We start from the raw sequence: 18,727 nt of genomic DNA, 5'->3' as shown, positions 1-18,727 counted from the left end.
CGCCACGTTTGCGAACAAAGGCGACGGGTATCGACTGCCGAACCTGGCTTTGTTCCTCGGAGATGGCGTTGAAACCCCGCTAACGACGCGCCACGTCGGACCGCTTCGCCTTGGCCATTCGTGAATGTCATTGCTAATGCCAATCAATCCATGATCAGAATCGTACATGCTGCTGTTTTGATGCGACTCGGCTTTCACACTGATCCACGCCGCTTGTCTGGCTCGCGGAAGTCGACGTCGGCTCGCACAGATCCCACCCAAATTCGGTTTGCTTGAATATTGATAAATACGTAACGTCAGTTTAACGGATCCAACGCAGCGCGCATCGGCAAAATAGTTTAGCCCGGCAAGCGTGAACCAGCCAATTTGTATCACGAATTACACAATGTTGTATTGATGAATTTATCAATAATTACGAACCAAGTTTGACCTAAGTTTGACGTTTGTATTTTAATGCTGCTGCACTGCAACTGCACTGCACTGCACTGCACTGAAACACTTACGAGCCGACGCTCACCTGTGCAGTATTCCGTGGGAACTGGTTGGAGTTTTGTCGGTCGATCTTTCGCCTGACTCGCACGTGTCAGACGCACACCACGCCCACATTATTACTACAATCACGAATGCTTGATTCACAATTCAGAAGTTCCTCGAATGCAACCGAGACCCCAAATTTGTGCACCGCTCTAAGAAAGAGAACGAGAAAGGGAGAGAGGGAGAGAGGGAGAGAGGGAGAGAGGGAGAGAGGGAGAGAGGGGGCAACAGAGACCGAGCAAGATGGTTCGATTTTGGCCAAACAAAACAACAAGCACGAATAGATGCAATCTAGCACGGCAGCGCAAAGTAGACAGACACGAGAGCAGAGTCTTGAGTGGGTTGGCCGACACGCCGGTTTCAGGCGATTGAGACTTGATCCGCGGAGCAGACGAGATCTGATTGCTTCAAGGGTCATATCATTCGAGTTTGCTGAATCGTGAATCGTGAATGCACCAAGCACGACGCACAACGCATCCGCCAAAAAAGGAACCTACAAAAGTTCCGTCGGAACTCTCTCCGTGCGGCTCGACTCAGCTTGGTTCTCTCACCGATTCACGAGTGGTGATTGGTGATTGGTGATTCATATTCACGATTCCCACGGACTTGCGTTGGGTCAACCTCGCCCCAACTCTGTGACTCTCTCTCCCTCGCCCGACGCACAACGCCAAGACACGTATCACTCGACGCTTGCTCGCCTACCTCTTTTCTCCCAGCCTCGGTGCTTGTCTGGACATCTCCTCGCGTTGCTCCGTGGACTTGGCTTGTTACGCTTCTACCAGCATCTCTCCGACCAACGATGAGCAGTCAAACAGCACAACCGAGCGAGTCCTAACGATATTCATGGTTTGCATCAGTAATTGCGTCGTAGCGTTGGTGGTTTCGTTGCGTCAAAGTAACGTTTGTGATAGTGTAGGGGTATCATCATGAAACGATCATCTCTATCACATTGATGCGTATGTCTCTAAAAACTTCTTAGCTGCCACCTTGTCCCCCTGAGATGACGCTTTCTTCCAGCGCAGAGGTGCGGCTTGCTTCGGCTCGCAACACCGGCTCCGTACTGCTCGCCTCGACCATCTGCGGTCGCTGATCCTCGTTGCTTGCTGTCGCCGCCGCCACACCCTGCCTGCTTGCACTCGCTTGGCTCTCTGCATCCATCCTGCTACTACCGCGCGTGGTGGGCCGTCCCCCTCGAAGCTCCTGCATGGGCACCGACGTGACGATTGTCAGCGGTCCATCCTGACCTAGCCGGGGCGATCGAGTTAGACTCAGCACGCCTAGCGCAGCCGATCGAAGCCGTCGTGCTCCGAACCCGCTGGCCACACTAGCGCTCCTATCGAGTCCACTCTGCGAGACCTCGCCACCGAGCTGTGAGCCCTGCGAAACGTCGCGTCGCATCCCTCCTTCTTTGCGAGGCGTCAGCTGTCCAAACTCGCTCGCTTGCGCTTCACGTCGCCGGTGCTGCGCTTCGTAGCGTTCCATGATCTTGCTCCTGTTGGCCGCTCTACGGCTTGTCGCGCCTTCTTCCTCGTCGTCGTCTTCCTCGTCCGCATTCATCTCCTCTAACCCTGCCAGATGGCCAGATCCATCACGTTTTACGTTGCGCTTCTTGCGTATCTTGGACGCTACGAGCCGTTCCTTCAGTGTCAATCGTCTCTCCTCCTCCAATGCTTCGGCTCGCAGCGCTGCTTGAAGCGTAACCGTCTTCTGCGCCGTTTCCCCCGAGATGCCACTCACTCGACTCAGTGCGCCAGACGCATCACGTCGGTAGGTTCTGCGTGACATGTTGCGCTTCACGCCGCTCAAGGTCGCTTCGCGTCGCTTGGCTGGCGTCAGATCGGTCGTTTGCTCGGCAACACCACCGCCACCACCACCTTGCTCAACATGCTCGTAAGCTTCGCCTCCCTCTTCACCACCGCCGGCTCGAGCATCCCTGCTGCGCCTATCGCGACTCGAGCTGCGGCGAGGAACCACAACGCCGCCCTCGTCCACGCTAGCCAGAGGTTCCGAGTCACCTGTGCCAGGTCGTTGAGATGATCGCATTTGGGTGGCACTTGCCGCCGCTTGGCTTCCGTCGCTACTACAGAACGACCCGTGCGAAGGCACCTGCAGCAATGAAGCTCCTCCTGCAAAACCCTGTGCAGACGGCGACGAGAGATTGCTGCCTCGTCGAAACAAGCTCGATCTAGATACCGAGTGTTGCGATCTACTTGTCGTCGATCCGCGTCGATCTCGGTTGCGGCCTAGAGCACGCTTGTAGTCATCCATCATGCTCTTGGGAATGCTAGCGGCTGGGTCAACGACTTGCTCTACACCCTGAGTCTCCTCGAGATGACGGGCGAGCCGGTCCGGAAGCAAAATCTCCTCGTCGCCCGCCAGCATCAAGTCCTGGGAACGAGCAAGCGTCGCCGCCTCGCCGCCAAACGGAATCTCGTCGTGGTGCATCACCAGCTTCTCCTCATCTTCCGTGTCATAGTTGACGTCGTCCTGGTCATCATCCCATTCACCCATGATGCCTCCGCCACCCTGCGAACTGACGAGCGCAGGTCCATACCATTCGATGGTATCGAACAGGTCAATTGGCGCCAGCGGGTTGCGCGGCAGCCATAAAAAGTCGTCCATCTCCTGATTGTAGAAGGGATTGTTGTAGCGCGCCGTGTTGTTAGGCGTATCGTCCCAGCGCACGGGCGGATGCGGGCGCACTAGCTCCCTTCCCTTGAGCGAGTCGTCATAATCCTCGTAGTGCGAACGCTGGCTCGACTTGCCCCACGTCTGATCGGTCTTGACGGCCGCGTGCTGTGCTGTTTGCGATGCGTATTGCTGACAAAGAGGGTCGGTGCTGGTGGCTCCTTCGGGCTGTGTGCTCGATGTGGCGCTGTCTGCGCTCTGTGGCAGCTCCTCGTCAGCGACCGTGGCCAGTTGGCTGGGTTTTCTACGAAGTGTACCATGGTGGCGGCTTGCGGTTCTCTTTGAACGACGACTGGATTGACGCAGTAGATGGCCTTGCTCGTCGTGCTCCAAGAATGGTGCATCACCGTCCTCAAAGCTGAGATCATAATCATCCTCGCTCGGTAGAGGCGCATGGGTCGAGATGGCATCGAAACCAGAGAGGAATGGTCGGTCCTCGCTCCTTGAACTGCCGCGACGGCGGTGAATGACGTGATCGCCTTTCTGCCCGTGCGACGTCGATTTGCTGCGTTGAGGGTTGGAGGATCGGTGGTTAGGCATCTCGCCATCCGCACGATCGACGTCGTCGTCGTCGTCGGCAGCAGCAGCAGGATCCGTAGCAGCAGCTACTTCGTGCGAGTTTCGCAAGACATGTACATGAAGTTGACTTGTAGGCGGTAAGCCCGACACCGGCCGCCTACGATCCACTGAAGGACGGTCGCGGCTCGCGCGCGGCGACTCGACGAGAACCTTCATTCCGAGCGAGTTTTTGGCTGCATGGCGGTAATGAAAGGCATGCTTTGCGGTCTCCTTGACAATATAGCGAGGCGTCCTGGCGATCCCTTTGGCACCCAGGCTCACAGCACCGGTGGGCGCTTTGCCTTTGGCGTGTGCTGTGGCCAGGTAGCTCTGCCCATCGAGACCGTTGGCGTTGAAAGAGTCATGCAAGCGTTGCCAGACGCGCTGGAACGCGGAATCGGTCGGCGGTGGTGGAACAATAGCAGGATATCGTCCAGAGGCGAGCGCGTCGAGCGGACCGCGACTGTCGCTTCCTTCCTCGGCGGTACTCGGTCCCATATCGTTCCGCTGCACTTTTTGCCAAAGCGGGCGTGAGTCGATGCCGCACAGTGCCTCGGCCTCTTCATCGTCCAAGGCACGGCACTGCGACTTCCACAGTCGCGTAGCGATGAGCTTGGTGATGACAGTAAGAGGGATGAGCACGGCCGACATGCCAATGTAGACGGGTTTTTTCTTGAGCACGGAAAAGAAGATGAGCAGCACTGCCTGCATAACGACAATGGCGTCGAGACTGTAGCGCAGCAGCCGGGTGAAGTAGACGACACCCTCCATCTCGTTGAAGCGGCGGTAGTAGTGGTAGGCAAAGTTCTTTTTGAAGATGACGAGTGCGAGAGCGAGGTAGACCAAGGCGAAAGGGATGACGAGCGGATTGAGAAGCGCAAAGATAAAGACGATGGCCATAATGTTGATGTGCAAAGGCAGCCAATAGTATCTGTTGAAATTACGCGGGAGCGTCTTGATGGCGCGCGTTCGAGGCGTGGTGGCTTTCCTGGCGCCCAAGTGTTGGAGGAGGGCGATCATGAAACCCATGTGCTCAAAGCCCGATTGGAGCGCAAGCTGAAGAATCAAGTAAGAGACAAAGAAGGGCGCAGCCGAGGGGAATGCACTGGCGACGGTGGAAAGGATGGAGCCAGTGTTGCCGACTTTGGTGAGGACGGTGACAATGACGGTGGAGCCGACACTGAAAAAGATGACGACGTTGCAGATCACAAACTTCCAGTAGCGAGCGAGGCACATGTCGTAGAGCGCGCTAAAGGTGACGAAACCTTGGGCACGCTTGCTGACCTGGAAGATGAGCTCAGGCACCGACATGGAGGCGAGCGAGACAAGCAAGGGTGGCAAAGTGATGGTGACGAAACCGGTCAATTTGGGATTGTTGTCGAAGAAATTGCCGAGACCGGGGATCTGTTTGAGCTTGTCGACGCTAAAGATACCGAGAACGATAGCATTGATGATGATGACCCAAAAGATGGTGAAGCCCCAAGTGACGATGCTGACACCAAAGCCTCGAACAACGTCGACGGTGAATGAAGTCTTCATGAGACGATCCCAATCAAGATCCTTGACCTCGGGCGCCAAACGCACCTTGACGACGATCTGATCTTTCAGCTCACGCCATACCATGCGCGCCTGGCGTGGATCACGAAAGGTGACAAAGGCGGTCGAGGTGGGTTCGTAGCTGGTGGGCGGCCTTGATCGCATCTCTGTGACGAGCGCGGTGAGCAAGTTGAGCTTGGTGAGCAGATAGTCGATGGTGGGCACTGTCTGACCGCGGAAGAGTGCCGAGAGGCGCGTAGCGGGTTGGAAGGGGTCGAGGAGTTCTCGTGGGAGCTCGTTGAGTGCTTCCCAGACGGTTTCGCCCATTTCGTGCTGGTTGCTTCTGTCGTCACCCTGGATTGTCTGCGTCTGCTTGGCATGGAGGCCGCGGTTGGTGGGTGAGAAGCGTGCGAGTCTACGCGCCAGTTCCTCCTCGAGCGCTTTTCCTGCCGAGGAGTGCGCTGTGCCGAGCTTTTCGAGGTCGGGATCGAGTGCTTCTGAGGGAGTGGTAGTTCCGGAACTGGAGGCACTGGCGGCTTGGACGGAGTGGTTGGATTGTCTGCGTGAGCGCAAGAGTCGGTTGAAAAAGAAAGAGGAGCGTGATGATGATGGGCGGTGGTCGTTTGGATAGGAAGCTTCTTTGGCCTTTGATCGCTCCTGCTTTCGCATTTTGAGGGTACGACGGCCAACAGTGACAAGTACTTCCTGAGCGAGTTTGACATGTGCAGCTTCGAGTTGTGTGAGCACTTCTTGACGACGAGAGAGCATGGAAGCAAGCTCGTTCATCTTGCGTACGAGTACGACGGTCTGGATGGGACTTTTGAGGTAGCGGTTGGGATGCAAGTCGGGCTGAGGACCGTCAGGACCATCGCTGTGGGTAGAATACGCGGTGGGCGGTGCAGCACGGTGCTCGTCGCAAGACGAAGGATGGTGTGCGTCGGAGACGGAAGTGTGCTGCGTATCTGGGTTGTGTGAAGCAGTTTGAGGAGCGTAGTCGGTGTGAGCATAGGTGGACAAGGTGTCGTCGTCGTCGGGACGCAGAAACTCTTCAAAGTAGCGACGGATGCTGGCTTCGTCGCGCATGGTGGCAGGTAAGTTCATGACCATCAAGGACCTCTGACGCCAACCATCGCTGTTGTCCGAGGTGATGCCGTGCGCAGCGGTGAGGTTTGTGTGCGGATCGTGGTGCAAGGGCGTGGCGGATGCAAGGGTGGAGTTGGGAGGAGCGGAACGGGCTTGTGTCTTTGCTTGGATGACATTGTTTCTGGTCTTTGCGATCTGAGCTTTGCGCAGTGTGAGTGAACCTTTACCGATCCACCAGAGAGCGAGGACCCAGGTGATGCTGATGTACCAGAGAAGGACGAGATGGACCCAGAGGAGGGAGCTTCCCTTTTCGTTGGGGAGAAGTTTGCATTTGGAGCGGTCTTGTTCGGTGCAGTCTGGAGCGGGAGTGTTGACGAGGTAGGAGAGCGAGGCGCGCTGCATGTCGGTAGTACTGGTTCCGCGACTGAAGGTGATGTGGATGGAGAGTAAGATGGGCGCGGTGGTGAAGCAGTGCAAGAGAACCCAAAAAAGGCAAGCGCGTAGAAAGCGAACATAGACGACAGTGTCCATGCCTGTGTGATCTGCATACCATTCGTCTGTGAAGGAGATGGCGAGCTTGACCCAAGCAAAGGGCCAACGTGGTAGCATGGGCGATGGTGTCGAGGCGTGAAAGACGCGGGAGAGGTAAAAGTGGCCCATCTCCCAGTCTTCGCAAGTGTGCTTGTGGCGAGCATGGGCGGGATTGTCTTGGACGCCGCCTGGCGAATGTCGAAGGTCTGCATCTTTGCGCCAGAACTTGGAGAAGCGGGTGCGGGGCAGACGACGCAGCTGACGAAGCGATTCGTAGGTGATGGCCGATATGCTTCCGACAACGGCAAAGATGACACAGGTGGAGACCAAGCCTTGAAAGTTGGAATTGATCTGTCTCTCGGGCAAGTCGGCCATTTTGAAAGGCGCAGTGGCGGCTTAGGCGGCGATTACGAGGGACCTAGAGAGAGGAGATGGTGAGAATCGACGATGCGATGAAAGGCATCAGAGATTGAGCATGCTGAGCGAGCGAGTGGGAGCAAGCCTACAGATGCGTGAACTCGATGTGGTGCGGCTCGGCAGCGGTCAAAGGAAGGACAAGTGGCCGCGATGCCGATGATGGCGCTGGTGCTCGTATAGTTGTTGTTGTTGATGATGCTGATGATGATGATGACAAAAGGGAAAGAGGAGGAAAGGGTTAGAGAGAGAGAGGAAGATAGGAGCGTGGCGAGTCAAACCACAAAGTCACAATCGTGAATCACCATCACCATCACCATCATGTATCACATTCGTGATTTACAGTTTGGTCATGGATAATCACGAATACCATCCGAATGTCAATGCGTCGATCGACGGCGTTCTCTGCTTTCGGCTCTCTGCACTATCAGCAAAGCACCGCCAAATAAACAAACACACTCACACACCAAATAACTTAAAGCACACCGCACAACGCACATCTCGTTGCGCATATTCTATTCACGATTGTAATAATCACGAATGAAATAAACATGGACACATCGTAAATCGCCTCAAATTCGCATTCACCACTGACGCTTCACCACTCACCACTCACCACTCACCACTTCGTGATAATTCGTGTTCGTGATTCACCTTGGCGATTCGACACTCCAACATCAATCACGAATGCGGCTAGCTGCACACAGACGCACGATCCACATCCACGCAGCATTCCAACTATCACGTACGTGTCGCTTGCTGCTTGACCATCTGCTCCTAGCACGCTCGCGTTGGTCGCATAGCGTCATCCGCGCTAAACGATGTAATACAGTGCCATCCGTGATGCGTGATGCTCCATCCGTAAATGTTTCAGGGGTTCGGATGACAAAGGGGCACATTCGTGATCCTGAGCGTATCTTGGCACGTTGACGTCGTTTTGCAGCCAGCCACGCGTCTGGAATGCCTCTTGGCATCAAATCGCGGTAGCGTTCGCATCGGCGATTCCTTGCCCGATCTAGAGCTGCTACCACTCCTTCTCGTTCGCCTCGGCGCATACGCTTAGCGGCGTGCGTGCCATGATTCCACGATTCACGATTAGCGGCGTGTAGGCAAAGTGTACAAGGGCAAGAGGTGACAACCGAGCAGGCCCCTTCCTCCCCAACCCGCTCTCGGTGTCAACGTTAGATCCACCGCCTCGCCGTTTCTCGTGACTTGAATTTCAACGCTCGTTCCATCTACCACCGCACCCGGTGCTGCTAACGCCGCCAATGCGTTCGAGGTGGCAGCAGTCACTGAACCAAACCGGATAATCTGATCGCCCTCGATCAAACCTGCTGTCTGCGCTGGACTGCTCTCTGCTACCGAGTTGACCTTGGCAAACGCTTTCCTTTCCTCGCTCTTCCCAGCTTCCGCCTTGCTCCGCGCCGATGTCTGCTCTACAGCATCGCCGTTGATCGCCAATTCGAGCAGCTTCGAGATCCGCTCCCTTACCGCTTTCCGATCGTTTCGTAATACATTGATCCGTTGCTTGGCCGATCGGATTGCCATCAGATCCTTGTTGGCTAGCGGAAATCCTTGTGCATCGATCAACGCAGTATGCATATCCACCCCATTCCCAATCAGAACGTCCATGTGACGCGCAATGTCTGCGTCGAGCTGCTTTTCTACTTGCAGCAGCGACATGGCTTCGGATCGTGCGGCGCCAGCTGACGTAGCAAGCGGCTGCGCAAGTACCGAGCTGACATCAGTGTCTGCACTTGCACTTGTGTTGTGTATGTCAACATTGAGACCTGCCGACATGGTTGCGATGCTTGCGCTCGACGCTTCGCACACCAACAAACGAATCAAGAATGCTCAGCAAAGAGGAGAAACGTGAAAGCCCGATCACGAGTGCAAGCGTCGTCAATCCTCAACTTGACGTGAGTTGTGACTTTTGCTGAGCTGTCAACTCACTATAACAGCCACAAGCTCTGGAGCACACGCGTGACGCCGAATTTGTGCACTCACGATTTGTCAAAACGTAGGATCTAACATCCACCCCCATTTCCACCTTCCACGTTCTACGTAACTCACTCACGACTTGAAGCTTAACCAATCGTGAATCGTGAATCGGACTCGGGTTGTAATCTTCAACTTACGTTCCCACCAACCACGCATGACGTTTTCCAATCGTAACTGTCATACACCCACCTGCTACCAACTCTGCATCGACGTTGCAGGTGCTCCTAACAGCGTCAGTAGTTCGAAGACCGGTGGCTTATACCATAAACCCCCTGGAAATCAACAACCGATCGTGCACACATAGCAGCAAAAAGGGAGCAAGAGAGCTACAGCTTGCGGTGTTCACAGATTCACGATTCGTAATTGACATTTACATACGATGACGTTTTTGCCCAACCGGGCCGGATGCAAGTCGTGCATGAAGCGATACGCGGCGCTATGCGGCTACTTGCAACGGCAAAACGCCGGACATCGACCTCCACTCGGTTTTTTTTTGTTCTTTTTCTATCCTTTTTGGTCTTTACTTATTTGGTTCGTTTGCTTACTTTCTTGGTATTCATCAAGGATTCTGAGCATATAAGTGGGCAACCTGTGGCATGCTTGTCTTGCCACTTCCATCCAATATACTTGGCCCCTGTCCACGTTCTCAGCGCGCTTACCTCTGTGTCAATCCGGAAATAGAGCAGCATGTCCAGCTTCCTGTCTTCCACCGCGACGCTGCTGACAAGAACCATCCTGTCCCCAGTCGCACCGCCGTCACTCTTTGCAGTCAATGTCGAGTACTACAAGTCCACCAGCTCCTCGCCCAACACCGCATCTTCCAGGTCTTCACCAAGCATAGAATCGCTTCTCTCGGCAACACAGACTCTCGACCCGGCCAAGAAGCCCACTTTCAAGCCAACCCCCTGGCTCTCGAGCGGTCATCTCCAAACCATCTACTCTGCTGTTGCCAACTTTTCGCAGATCGATGCTGTCGAGTATCAACGGCGCGTGTTTCTCACACCGGATGGCGGTACCATCGGGCTGGACATCTCACCCCCGTCCTTGGCACCCTCGGAGCAAGACTTGAAAACGCAAGCGCATCCCGCAGCCGATGGTCTGCCCACCGTCGTCTGCTTGCACGGTCTTACAGGCGGCAGTCATGAGAGCTACGTGCGCAACTGCTTCTCGCACTTGACCAAACCCACCTCGCAAGGAGGGCTGGGATATCGAGCAATCGTAATCAACTTTCGTGGATGCGCCAATGTGCCTGTCACCTCGCCACAGCTGTATTCAGCATTGAAGATCGCCGATGTGCGCTCTGCATTGCTGCTGATCACCAAGCTCTATCCAAGCTCGCCGCTGGTGGGCATCGGATTCTCTCTCGGCGCAAACGTGCTTGGTTGCTACCTTGGAGAGGAAGGCGACAACACTCCACTGCTAGGTGGCGTCATTGTCGGTACTCCATTCGACTTGAAAGCGGGCGCAGACCAACTCGATTACGGCGGTTTCCTCTCGCAAAAGTATTCCGTGGCCATGGGCAACAACCTGCGACGCATGGCATGTAAGCACAAGGACACACTGGCACTCCATCCACCCTTTCGTGCACTGCTCGATGATCTGTACGATGCTCCTCCGCAGCCCAAAGCCGAACTCGAGCTGTACAAACAGCAGGTCAAGAACGGTGGTCCTCTACAGAACCAACGTGTCATTATCAAGCGTGGCTCGCTGAAAGCGGCAGATCAGACCCTGACTCGATTCGTCGGTGGTCTGCCCAAGCCTTACGGCGAGTTCCCGTTCGAAAGCGCCGATGACTATTACATCAACGGTGGCTGTGCGGACAGGGTGAGCAACGTGCAGCGACCGATGCTCTGTCTCTCTGCCGAGGATGATCCCATTGTTCCCAGCCAGATTTGGCAAAAGATTCGCGCGGCAATAGCAAGGAATCCCGACGGTACACCACTCGAGGCAGATGCACACGCAGAGTTCAACGAAAACGTGGTGCTTGCGTGGACCAAGGCAGGTGGGCATCTGGGTTGGTTTGAAGGGATTCGACCCAAACGATGGCTGTACAGGCCCACGTCCGAGTTTATCAAGGCGCTATTTGACCAGACGTCGGAAGAGCAACAGGCGCGACTAAGGGCCAAGAGTCGGTGGGCCGAGGCCCAGGTGGAAGCGCGCGAGGTTCTAGTTGAACTCATGCCAAAAGAAGCTTTGCCCGTGTACACGCTTCCCGGCCAAGGTGGACGATCGAGTCGCTGGACTGACACTGAACTTGCACCATCCAAGAGCGACAGCCAGCGCTCGAATCCAAGTGGCAGTGACACGCCGTCTCGTCTAGCCGAGCTTGATCGCGATCTGCAGTCCGACAAGCTAGGCGCCGAAGACAGCCTGCTCAACCCCTCCGATACGGGCTTCTCTGCCAACGCGCCACCCACCTCCTCTGATACACAAGTCAACGACGGTCAGCACTCGACACTGCGTCTAGCGTGGCTGCTCACGCACGTGCTCAAAGAAGCACCGCTCGTCCACCCGCGCCACGCCATCTATGCTCCCTACAACGAACCGCAGTCGTCCGATGCCGATCAACGCAAGAGGCTAGGCTGGCAAAAGGTCACATTGACCATGTACACCGATCGACAGCACCCGGAAGTCGGTTTCGCCGAGCTCGGTCCAGAAACGCGCGTAGCAGGCGCAGGCGAGACGTTCAGAGGCGGCATCGACGTGCCCGGTGCAAGCATGGAGCCCAAGCAAGCCGGCGTCCACGCAAGCGCCAACAACGTCATCGCTGGATTGTAAAGGGCTTCACGCTAGCCACGCGCATAGAGGACAATACATCATAGACAATAGATAAAAAGCATCATGTCGACGCACACACACCACAGACTGTGATGAAAGCTTCGCCAGAACGTGCTGATATCGTAACATCAAGTGCTGCAGCGACGGCTACGTGGTGACATTGTCGATGATTCGTGATTCACGATTGTTTCTTCGCTTTGGCAGTCTCCCGGTGATCTGATGTCTGATTTAGCACCCAACTTATCTGCATGTGTGATTCTTGGCCCTTACAAACAGAAAGGCAAACTCGAGTTGATGCCGCAGTCACCCTGCAGACGATCGAGTGCGTCGACCAGGAGCACGCCATGGACCCAACTTAGCGACAATATTTTCCGAAGCTGAGCTCGGTCAGAATTACGAAGTCGTGAATCACGAATGAGACTCGTCGACCAAGCAAACAGTTTTGAGTCTCAGTGAGTCACGAGTCTCAGTTACAATGCCCATCTAAGCCGTTGTGACCGAATTTGGCGACAAAACGACAGCAAATCGACCAACCAACGCCCGACTGCAGACTGACGAAACACGAATTTTGGTCTCTTGTTTTTCGAACCCTAACCCAGAGGCTGACCCAGAGGCTGACCCATCGGGCGTGATTCGTGAGTCTCATCGGGAACCGTGAGTGGAGTGCTAACTCTTCGATCGGGGTGGATGGGCACAAATCGGAAAGCGCTGATCCGACCGACATGCTGAACTCGTGACGCAGCAGCAGCAGTCAAGAGTACAAACACAAAAACACGAAACAAAGAGAAACAATTTGAGCCACGGCACATCATTTCTGGCGTGTGTGGCGGGATCGGTTTGTTCTTCAGACACTCAAGACTCACACCGAGCGTGATGACCCTTTTCTGTCATTTCATTTCATTTCATTTCAATTTTTTGTTCTTTTTCTGCGGCATTGTCAGCGCCACAGCAGACAGAGAGCCAGCAGCTTAGCGCAACGTGCCAGTCAATTGTGAATACCAACCACACCTCGCTCCCTGCTTCCCTTCCACCATCCACTTCGATTCTCCATATCGACTAGCTTTCGTGTTTGCGTTTTCTCTAGGCGCAAATCACCGCTTGTCCTGATTCTTTCGTATCTCCAACAGATCGAAAGTCAGGCTCTCTTCTCCCCTTTCAACGTCTCTTCCCTCCACATCTTGATCTCAGTCTCTCCCTCTCTATCTGCATCTATTTTGGACCACCATGAGACCTCAAGCCATATTGCCAGACGCCCTCTCCGCTGTGGGTGAGACGCCGCTCATTCAACTGAACCGGATCCCACAGTCAGAGGGCATCAAGTGCAACGTCATGGTCAAGTGCGAGTTCTTCAATGCGGGCGGTAGCGTCAAGGACCGCATCGCTCGTCGCATGCTTCTCCAGGCCGAACAGGACGGCACCCTTATCCCGGGCAAGTCGGTCGTCATCGAACCCACCAGCGGCAACACGGGCATCGGTCTGGCCCTCGCCTGTGCCATTCGAGGCTACCGCTGCATCATTGTTCTCCCCGAAAAGATGTCGGCCGAAAAGGTTAACACGCTTCGTGCGCTGGGCGCCGAAGTGATCCGCACTCCCACCGAAGCTGCTCATGATGATCCTCGTTCCAACATCATGGTCGCTCGTCGTCTCGCCAAGTCGATGCCCAATGCCGTCATCTTGGACCAGTACAACAACCCCAACAACCCCACCGCTCATTGGGCCACTGCCGAGGAGATCATTCAAGCCATCAAGGCCGGCCCTGCTCCTCCCTCCTCTACTTCACTCCTGCACGGCATGGACTCTCTCTCGCTCACCAATGACAAGGAGCCGCTCGATTCGGCCAACGCGCGCCCTCTCACTCCTGATTCCAACCGCGGCGCCGACGAGCTCAACGGCTCCACCCAGACTTTTTCGAACAAGGTGGATGTCTTTGTGGCCGGTGTAGGCACCGGTGGCACCATTAGCGGTATTGCTTCGCGTCTCAAGCGAGCTGACCACAACCCAGACTGCTTTGTGCTCGGTGTGGACCCGATCGGCTCGGATCTGGCTCTGCCTGTCTCGCTCAACGCGCTTCCCGAGGGCAGCGATGGCTCGTACAAGGTCGAGGGCATCGGCTACGATTTTGATCCCAACACGCTCAACAAGAAGGTGATTGACGAGTGGTACAAGACCGAGGACGAGCAGAGCTTTGTCTACGCGCGTCGTCTGATCAAGGACGAAGGCATTCTCGCCGGAGGCTCCTCGGGTGCCGCGGTCAATGCGGCGATCAACTGGCTCAAGCCCGGTGGTGCCGGTTGGGACAAGTTTGGCTCCAAGGCTGGTCTCAACGCCGTCGTCGTTTTGCCTGACAGCATCCGAAACTACATCACCAAGCCTTGGCTGGTTTCGGAGGCCAAGGCTGAACGTCGCCAGGACGAGATTGACTTTGACCACTTTCAGTAGAGAGAGCCAGAGAGCCGCTCGATTTGGAAGTGCAAATGCTCCAAAATGCTCCAGATCTCAGTTCGTGTTTCCTTGTTCTTTGGCCGTTTTCCCTTTCCCAAGCTCGTCAACTCTTCGATGGCTGGCCGTCGTCGCTGCTGTGCCTCGCGCGACTTTAAACAATCACGCTGCCGGGCACAGCAACGAAATCTCTCTTGCGAGTGCTCACGCTCAACGCTATCCTCTTCACCATGATCAACACAGACGTTGACATCAACGTCATCATCCACTCTAGGCGAACGTCTTATACCTGAACCGGGATGGGAGATGGAGTAACAGAGGGGGTCGGACCTCTGTTCTTGCAATACCCATGCGATGCTCTTTTCATCCCGGTTCGCCCTGTTTCCACACATACCCTTGGCTATCCCCCTCTTTTTTAAAAAATCCTTTTTCGTTTCCTTATGCCATCCCCTTTTGTACCCTTTGCTCTTCATCACCGCCCACCTCTTTTTTCCATGATGGCTGTACACCTCGTGTCAATCACGAATGCGGCCATTTGGGACTGGCCATTTTGTTTTCTTTTTGTTTTCACTCTTTCCCAGCTGGCCTTTCCCGGACTTGTTTACCACCAACCTTTTTTTTTTTACGTTTCTTGGTCCATCACAGCGTTCAGGTCGACTGTCGCGGTGATGGTCCCAGTAATCCGTCTCGCTTCCGTCTCTCTTCTCTCGCATCAGTCATGGCTTTCAACACTGCATTCTGATATTCCCCTCTTTGTCGTTCGCAACCTTGCAACTCTTCGCACACTCGCATCTGTACAACTCCGACATGTTGTTTACTAATCTCTTACTGCCAGCTAATCTCATCCTCATCTGCCTTGCACTTTGACTGTGTCGTGATTCGTATTCACGAGTGTGCATATTGGTGACTGACGATTCAACCATAGGGGGCACGAGTGGCAGCCAGACGAGCTTGCCGAGATATCCGTCCTGCACAGGCGGACAAGGATGTTGATGTTAATAGGGATGACGGTGGTGCGATGCGTGTTATCAGCTGACCATATCGGCGTAGCGGCTTTTGCCGAGACTTACGAGTTGTGGTGCAGATAGTCGCGACCGATAGCCCAAGCGTGGAGATGAATAGAGAAGCGTCTGGCGCGTTGCACGGCATATCGCGGCTAGAGCACCCAGCGCAGCGTCAAATTTGGACCAAGTCGTGGGTGAGTTGGATGTGTTATCGGTGTGCGCGCAGGCGGTACATGCATGCGCCAAGCGCGGCTATTCTTGGGGCTGTAGACTGCGACTGTATCGCTCGTTGTCCGAATCGTGAATCGTGAATGTGAATCTTGAATTGTGAATTCAGACAGCACTTTGTCAGTCTCTTTTGCACGCACCAATTTGGGTCTTTGGTGCAGTGGCGCGGTGGACAGTCACGAGTCAGTCACGAGTCGGCTGCACAAATCACGAATCACGAATCACGAATCACGAATCACGAATCACGAATCACAGAATCACAGAATCACAGAATAGCGCTCTGGGATCCAGTCGTGAGTCACAGAGTCACAGAGCTCAGGTCGTGTTATCTTACAAACAAACGCTCACAGCGGTTATGGGTGCCTGTCTGCCTGTCTTTTGTAGTCCCGAATGATTCTCGATTCAGATTGATTGGCTGTATCTGTAGAATTGGGGCTACAGTATTTTCCGTTTGTCTGCGTATCAGTCAACAGAGTCGTGAGTCTCGCTAATCGCCCTTGCCGCCGTCCAGTCGGAGTGTTGAGTGACGAGTGTGCAATCAGAGTGACAAGTGTTGACAGACAACCGCTCACGGCGTAGCGCGCTGCACTGTTTGGCTCGTCTATCAGTCACCTCGGCTCAGCTCATGTGCCACGCTCGTTAAGCAATCGTAAAGTGCGCTTGTCCTTTACCACATGGCAACCCTGGCCGACACTAACGACTATCAAGTTATAACCCCAAGTATGCTGCCAAACTCAAACACTCTGTCGCTCGTCACTGTTGCCGTTCAGTCACGAGCCAATCACGAATCGTGAATCGTTGAAAGCTTGCTTCCCCACAACCAACGTCTGTCTCGCTCCAACAGCGCCGTGCCTGATGCACAGAAGCAACCGCTTGCATGTCTTTCTCGAGCCTCCTCATCCCATATAATTCGGCCACTCCTCGACCTCGCCTAGGTCTGCTTCATCTCCCAAACCTCCCCACCCCCACGCCTCTCGAGTTCTGTGCTTGATTCGATCGGCTAGCGTTCTTCGCCACTCCCTTTTCTTGCCCTTGCTCTTGCTCTTGGTTATCGCTTCATCTCGCTCCGTTGAGCACGTGCCGCACGTGTCGCACGTCGTCCACGTTGACTTTGCTCACCCGCATCTACAGATACAATTCTGCTCGAGCGCGTCCACCTTGTTCGTCATCACCGAAACTGTCTCGCGCACTCTCCCCGCCGTCTTCGTCTTCCAAGTATGGAACAAAAGCAAAGCGAGGCATACGATGATTCGGCAAAGTCCAACACCGGCGTGACAGACTATCATCGTCCCGAATCGCTCCATCATGGCTCTGCTGACGCATCGCTCACGCTTGTACCACGCAAACATTTCAGCACCTTGGCTCTCGTCGGCCTTTCGTTTGCCATCCTCAACTCGTGGACTGCGGCGTGCGCTTCCATCAACCTCGCCCTCGGCGCAGGCGGTCCGGTCGGCGTCGTTTGGGGTCTCCTCGTTGGAACCATCTGCGCTTCCACCATCGCTCTCTCGCTCGCCGAGCTCTGCCATATCTTTCCTTCCATCGGTGGTCAGTACCACTGGTCCTACGCCATGGCTCCCAAACCTTATCGTGCCGCGGTAGCCTACTTTGCCGGTTGGCTTGGTACCACCGGTTGGATCGCTCTCGCCTCGAGCGCTCCGCTCTACGCCGGCTCCACCATCATGGGCATCATCAGCGTGTACAGGCCCGACTTTGTTCCAAGCGCTTGGAAGATCTTTTGCATCTACATGGGCCTCACCACATACTGCGGCATCGTCAACATCTGGGGCGTCCGCATCCTCAACAAGATGAACCAAGCCGCGCTTCTCTGGTCAGTGATTGGCGCCGTTGTCGTCTTTGTCGTCTGTCTTGCCGTTCCCTCGGCACAAGGTCATCGTTCCAGCGCCAGCTTTATCTTTACTGACTTTGTCAACTTGACCGGATGGCCCGACGGCGTCGCTTGGATGATCGGGCTGATCACGGCGCAATACTCGCTCGTAGGCGTGGATGGTGCTTCGCATGTCATCGACGAGATCGATCGTCCTCACATCAATGCTCCCAAAGCCATGATCTTGGCGTGTCTCATCGGAGGTATCTCGGCGTTTTTGGTGCTCATCGCTGTGCTCGCTGGTATCAACGACATGCAGAGCGTCATCAGCGCAGGCGCTGCAGGAATCGTACAGGCTTTCCTTCAAGCCACCAACAGCAAAGCCGCTACTCTCTGCCTGAACCTCATCCTGTTTGGCACCATCGCCTTTGCCGGTCCTGCGCTCATGATCACCTCGAGTCGAATGGTTCAGGCCTACGCCAATGACGGTTGTCTGCCGTTCAGGAGCAAGCTCGCCCACGTTTCGCCCAAGCACGAGGTGCCCGTCTACGCTGTGCTGTTCTGCTGCTTCTGGTACACCGTCTTTGGTCTGATCCTCTTTGGCTCTATGATTGCGGTGCAGGCAATTGTCAGTGCATCCGTTGTGCTGTTGCAGCTTTCTTACGTGGTGCCCATAGCTGGCATGCTGTTTGGCGGCAGAAAACGCATCTTTGATTCATCCACCTCTGGCACCAGCCCGAATCAGAATGACGACAACGACGACGACGAGATCCCCATTCCCACCGACATCAAGTACACCATGGGCCCATTACTGGGACCTTGTGTCAATGCGGCGGCGCTCTGCTACATTGGCGTCACCACTGTACTGTTTTTGCTTCCATCGTACATTCCGGTCACCTCGGGTTCGCTGATGAACTACTCGGTGGTCGTCGTAGCAACCACGTCGCTTTTGGCCACGATCAACTGGTTCGCGCTTGCACGCAAGACCTACACGGGACCTAGGGACTTTAGACAATTGCTCGAGAGGGCGCATTTGAGCCGAATCGGGTGAGCAACTTCTCACGCTCAGAGCCAACATTCACGGTTTATCTTGTACGCAGGATGTATA

At 55.0% G+C, this 18,727-nt stretch overlaps 5 protein-coding genes across 5 annotated transcripts; 3 read left to right on the top strand and 2 right to left on the bottom strand.

Moving 5' to 3' along the window:
* Positions 1–1,509: 1,509 nt before the first annotated feature.
* Positions 1,510–7,305, bottom strand: UMAG_10606 (uncharacterized protein; the record flags this gene model as incomplete). Its single annotated transcript, XM_011390903.1, has 1 exon — positions 1,510–7,305. One exon carries the CDS (start codon positions 7,303–7,305, stop codon positions 1,510–1,512), a length of 5,796 nt encoding a protein of 1,931 aa, XP_011389205.1.
* A 1,134-nt stretch (positions 7,306–8,439) lies between these two features.
* On the bottom strand, positions 8,440–9,144 carry UMAG_02794 (uncharacterized protein; the record flags this gene model as incomplete). Its single annotated transcript, XM_011390843.1, has 1 exon — positions 8,440–9,144. One exon carries the CDS (start codon positions 9,142–9,144, stop codon positions 8,440–8,442), a length of 705 nt encoding a protein of 234 aa, XP_011389145.1.
* An 888-nt stretch (positions 9,145–10,032) lies between these two features.
* UMAG_02793 (uncharacterized protein) lies at positions 10,033–12,123 on the top strand (the record flags this gene model as incomplete). The annotated part of the gene is made up of 1 exon (XM_011390842.1): positions 10,033–12,123. One exon carries the CDS (start codon positions 10,033–10,035, stop codon positions 12,121–12,123), a length of 2,091 nt encoding a protein of 696 aa, XP_011389144.1.
* A 1,224-nt stretch (positions 12,124–13,347) lies between these two features.
* Positions 13,348–14,562, top strand: UMAG_02792 (uncharacterized protein; the record flags this gene model as incomplete). The annotated part of the gene is made up of 1 exon (XM_011390841.1): positions 13,348–14,562. The coding sequence occupies one exon, from the start codon at positions 13,348–13,350 to the stop codon at positions 14,560–14,562; it is 1,215 nt and encodes a 404-aa protein (XP_011389143.1).
* Positions 14,563–17,011: 2,449 nt separating this feature from the next.
* Positions 17,012–18,670, top strand: UMAG_02791 (uncharacterized protein; the record flags this gene model as incomplete). The annotated part of the gene is made up of 1 exon (XM_011390840.1): positions 17,012–18,670. The coding sequence occupies one exon, from the start codon at positions 17,012–17,014 to the stop codon at positions 18,668–18,670; it is 1,659 nt and encodes a 552-aa protein (XP_011389142.1).
* Between the last annotated feature and the right edge of the window lie 57 nt (positions 18,671–18,727).

This window comes from Mycosarcoma maydis, chromosome 6 (assembly GCF_000328475.2).
Source record: "Mycosarcoma maydis chromosome 6, whole genome shotgun sequence".
Taxonomy (NCBI): domain Eukaryota; kingdom Fungi; phylum Basidiomycota; class Ustilaginomycetes; order Ustilaginales; genus Mycosarcoma; species Mycosarcoma maydis.
Note: the sequence above shows the minus strand (reverse complement) of the source record. Positions and strands in the feature narration are given on the sequence as shown.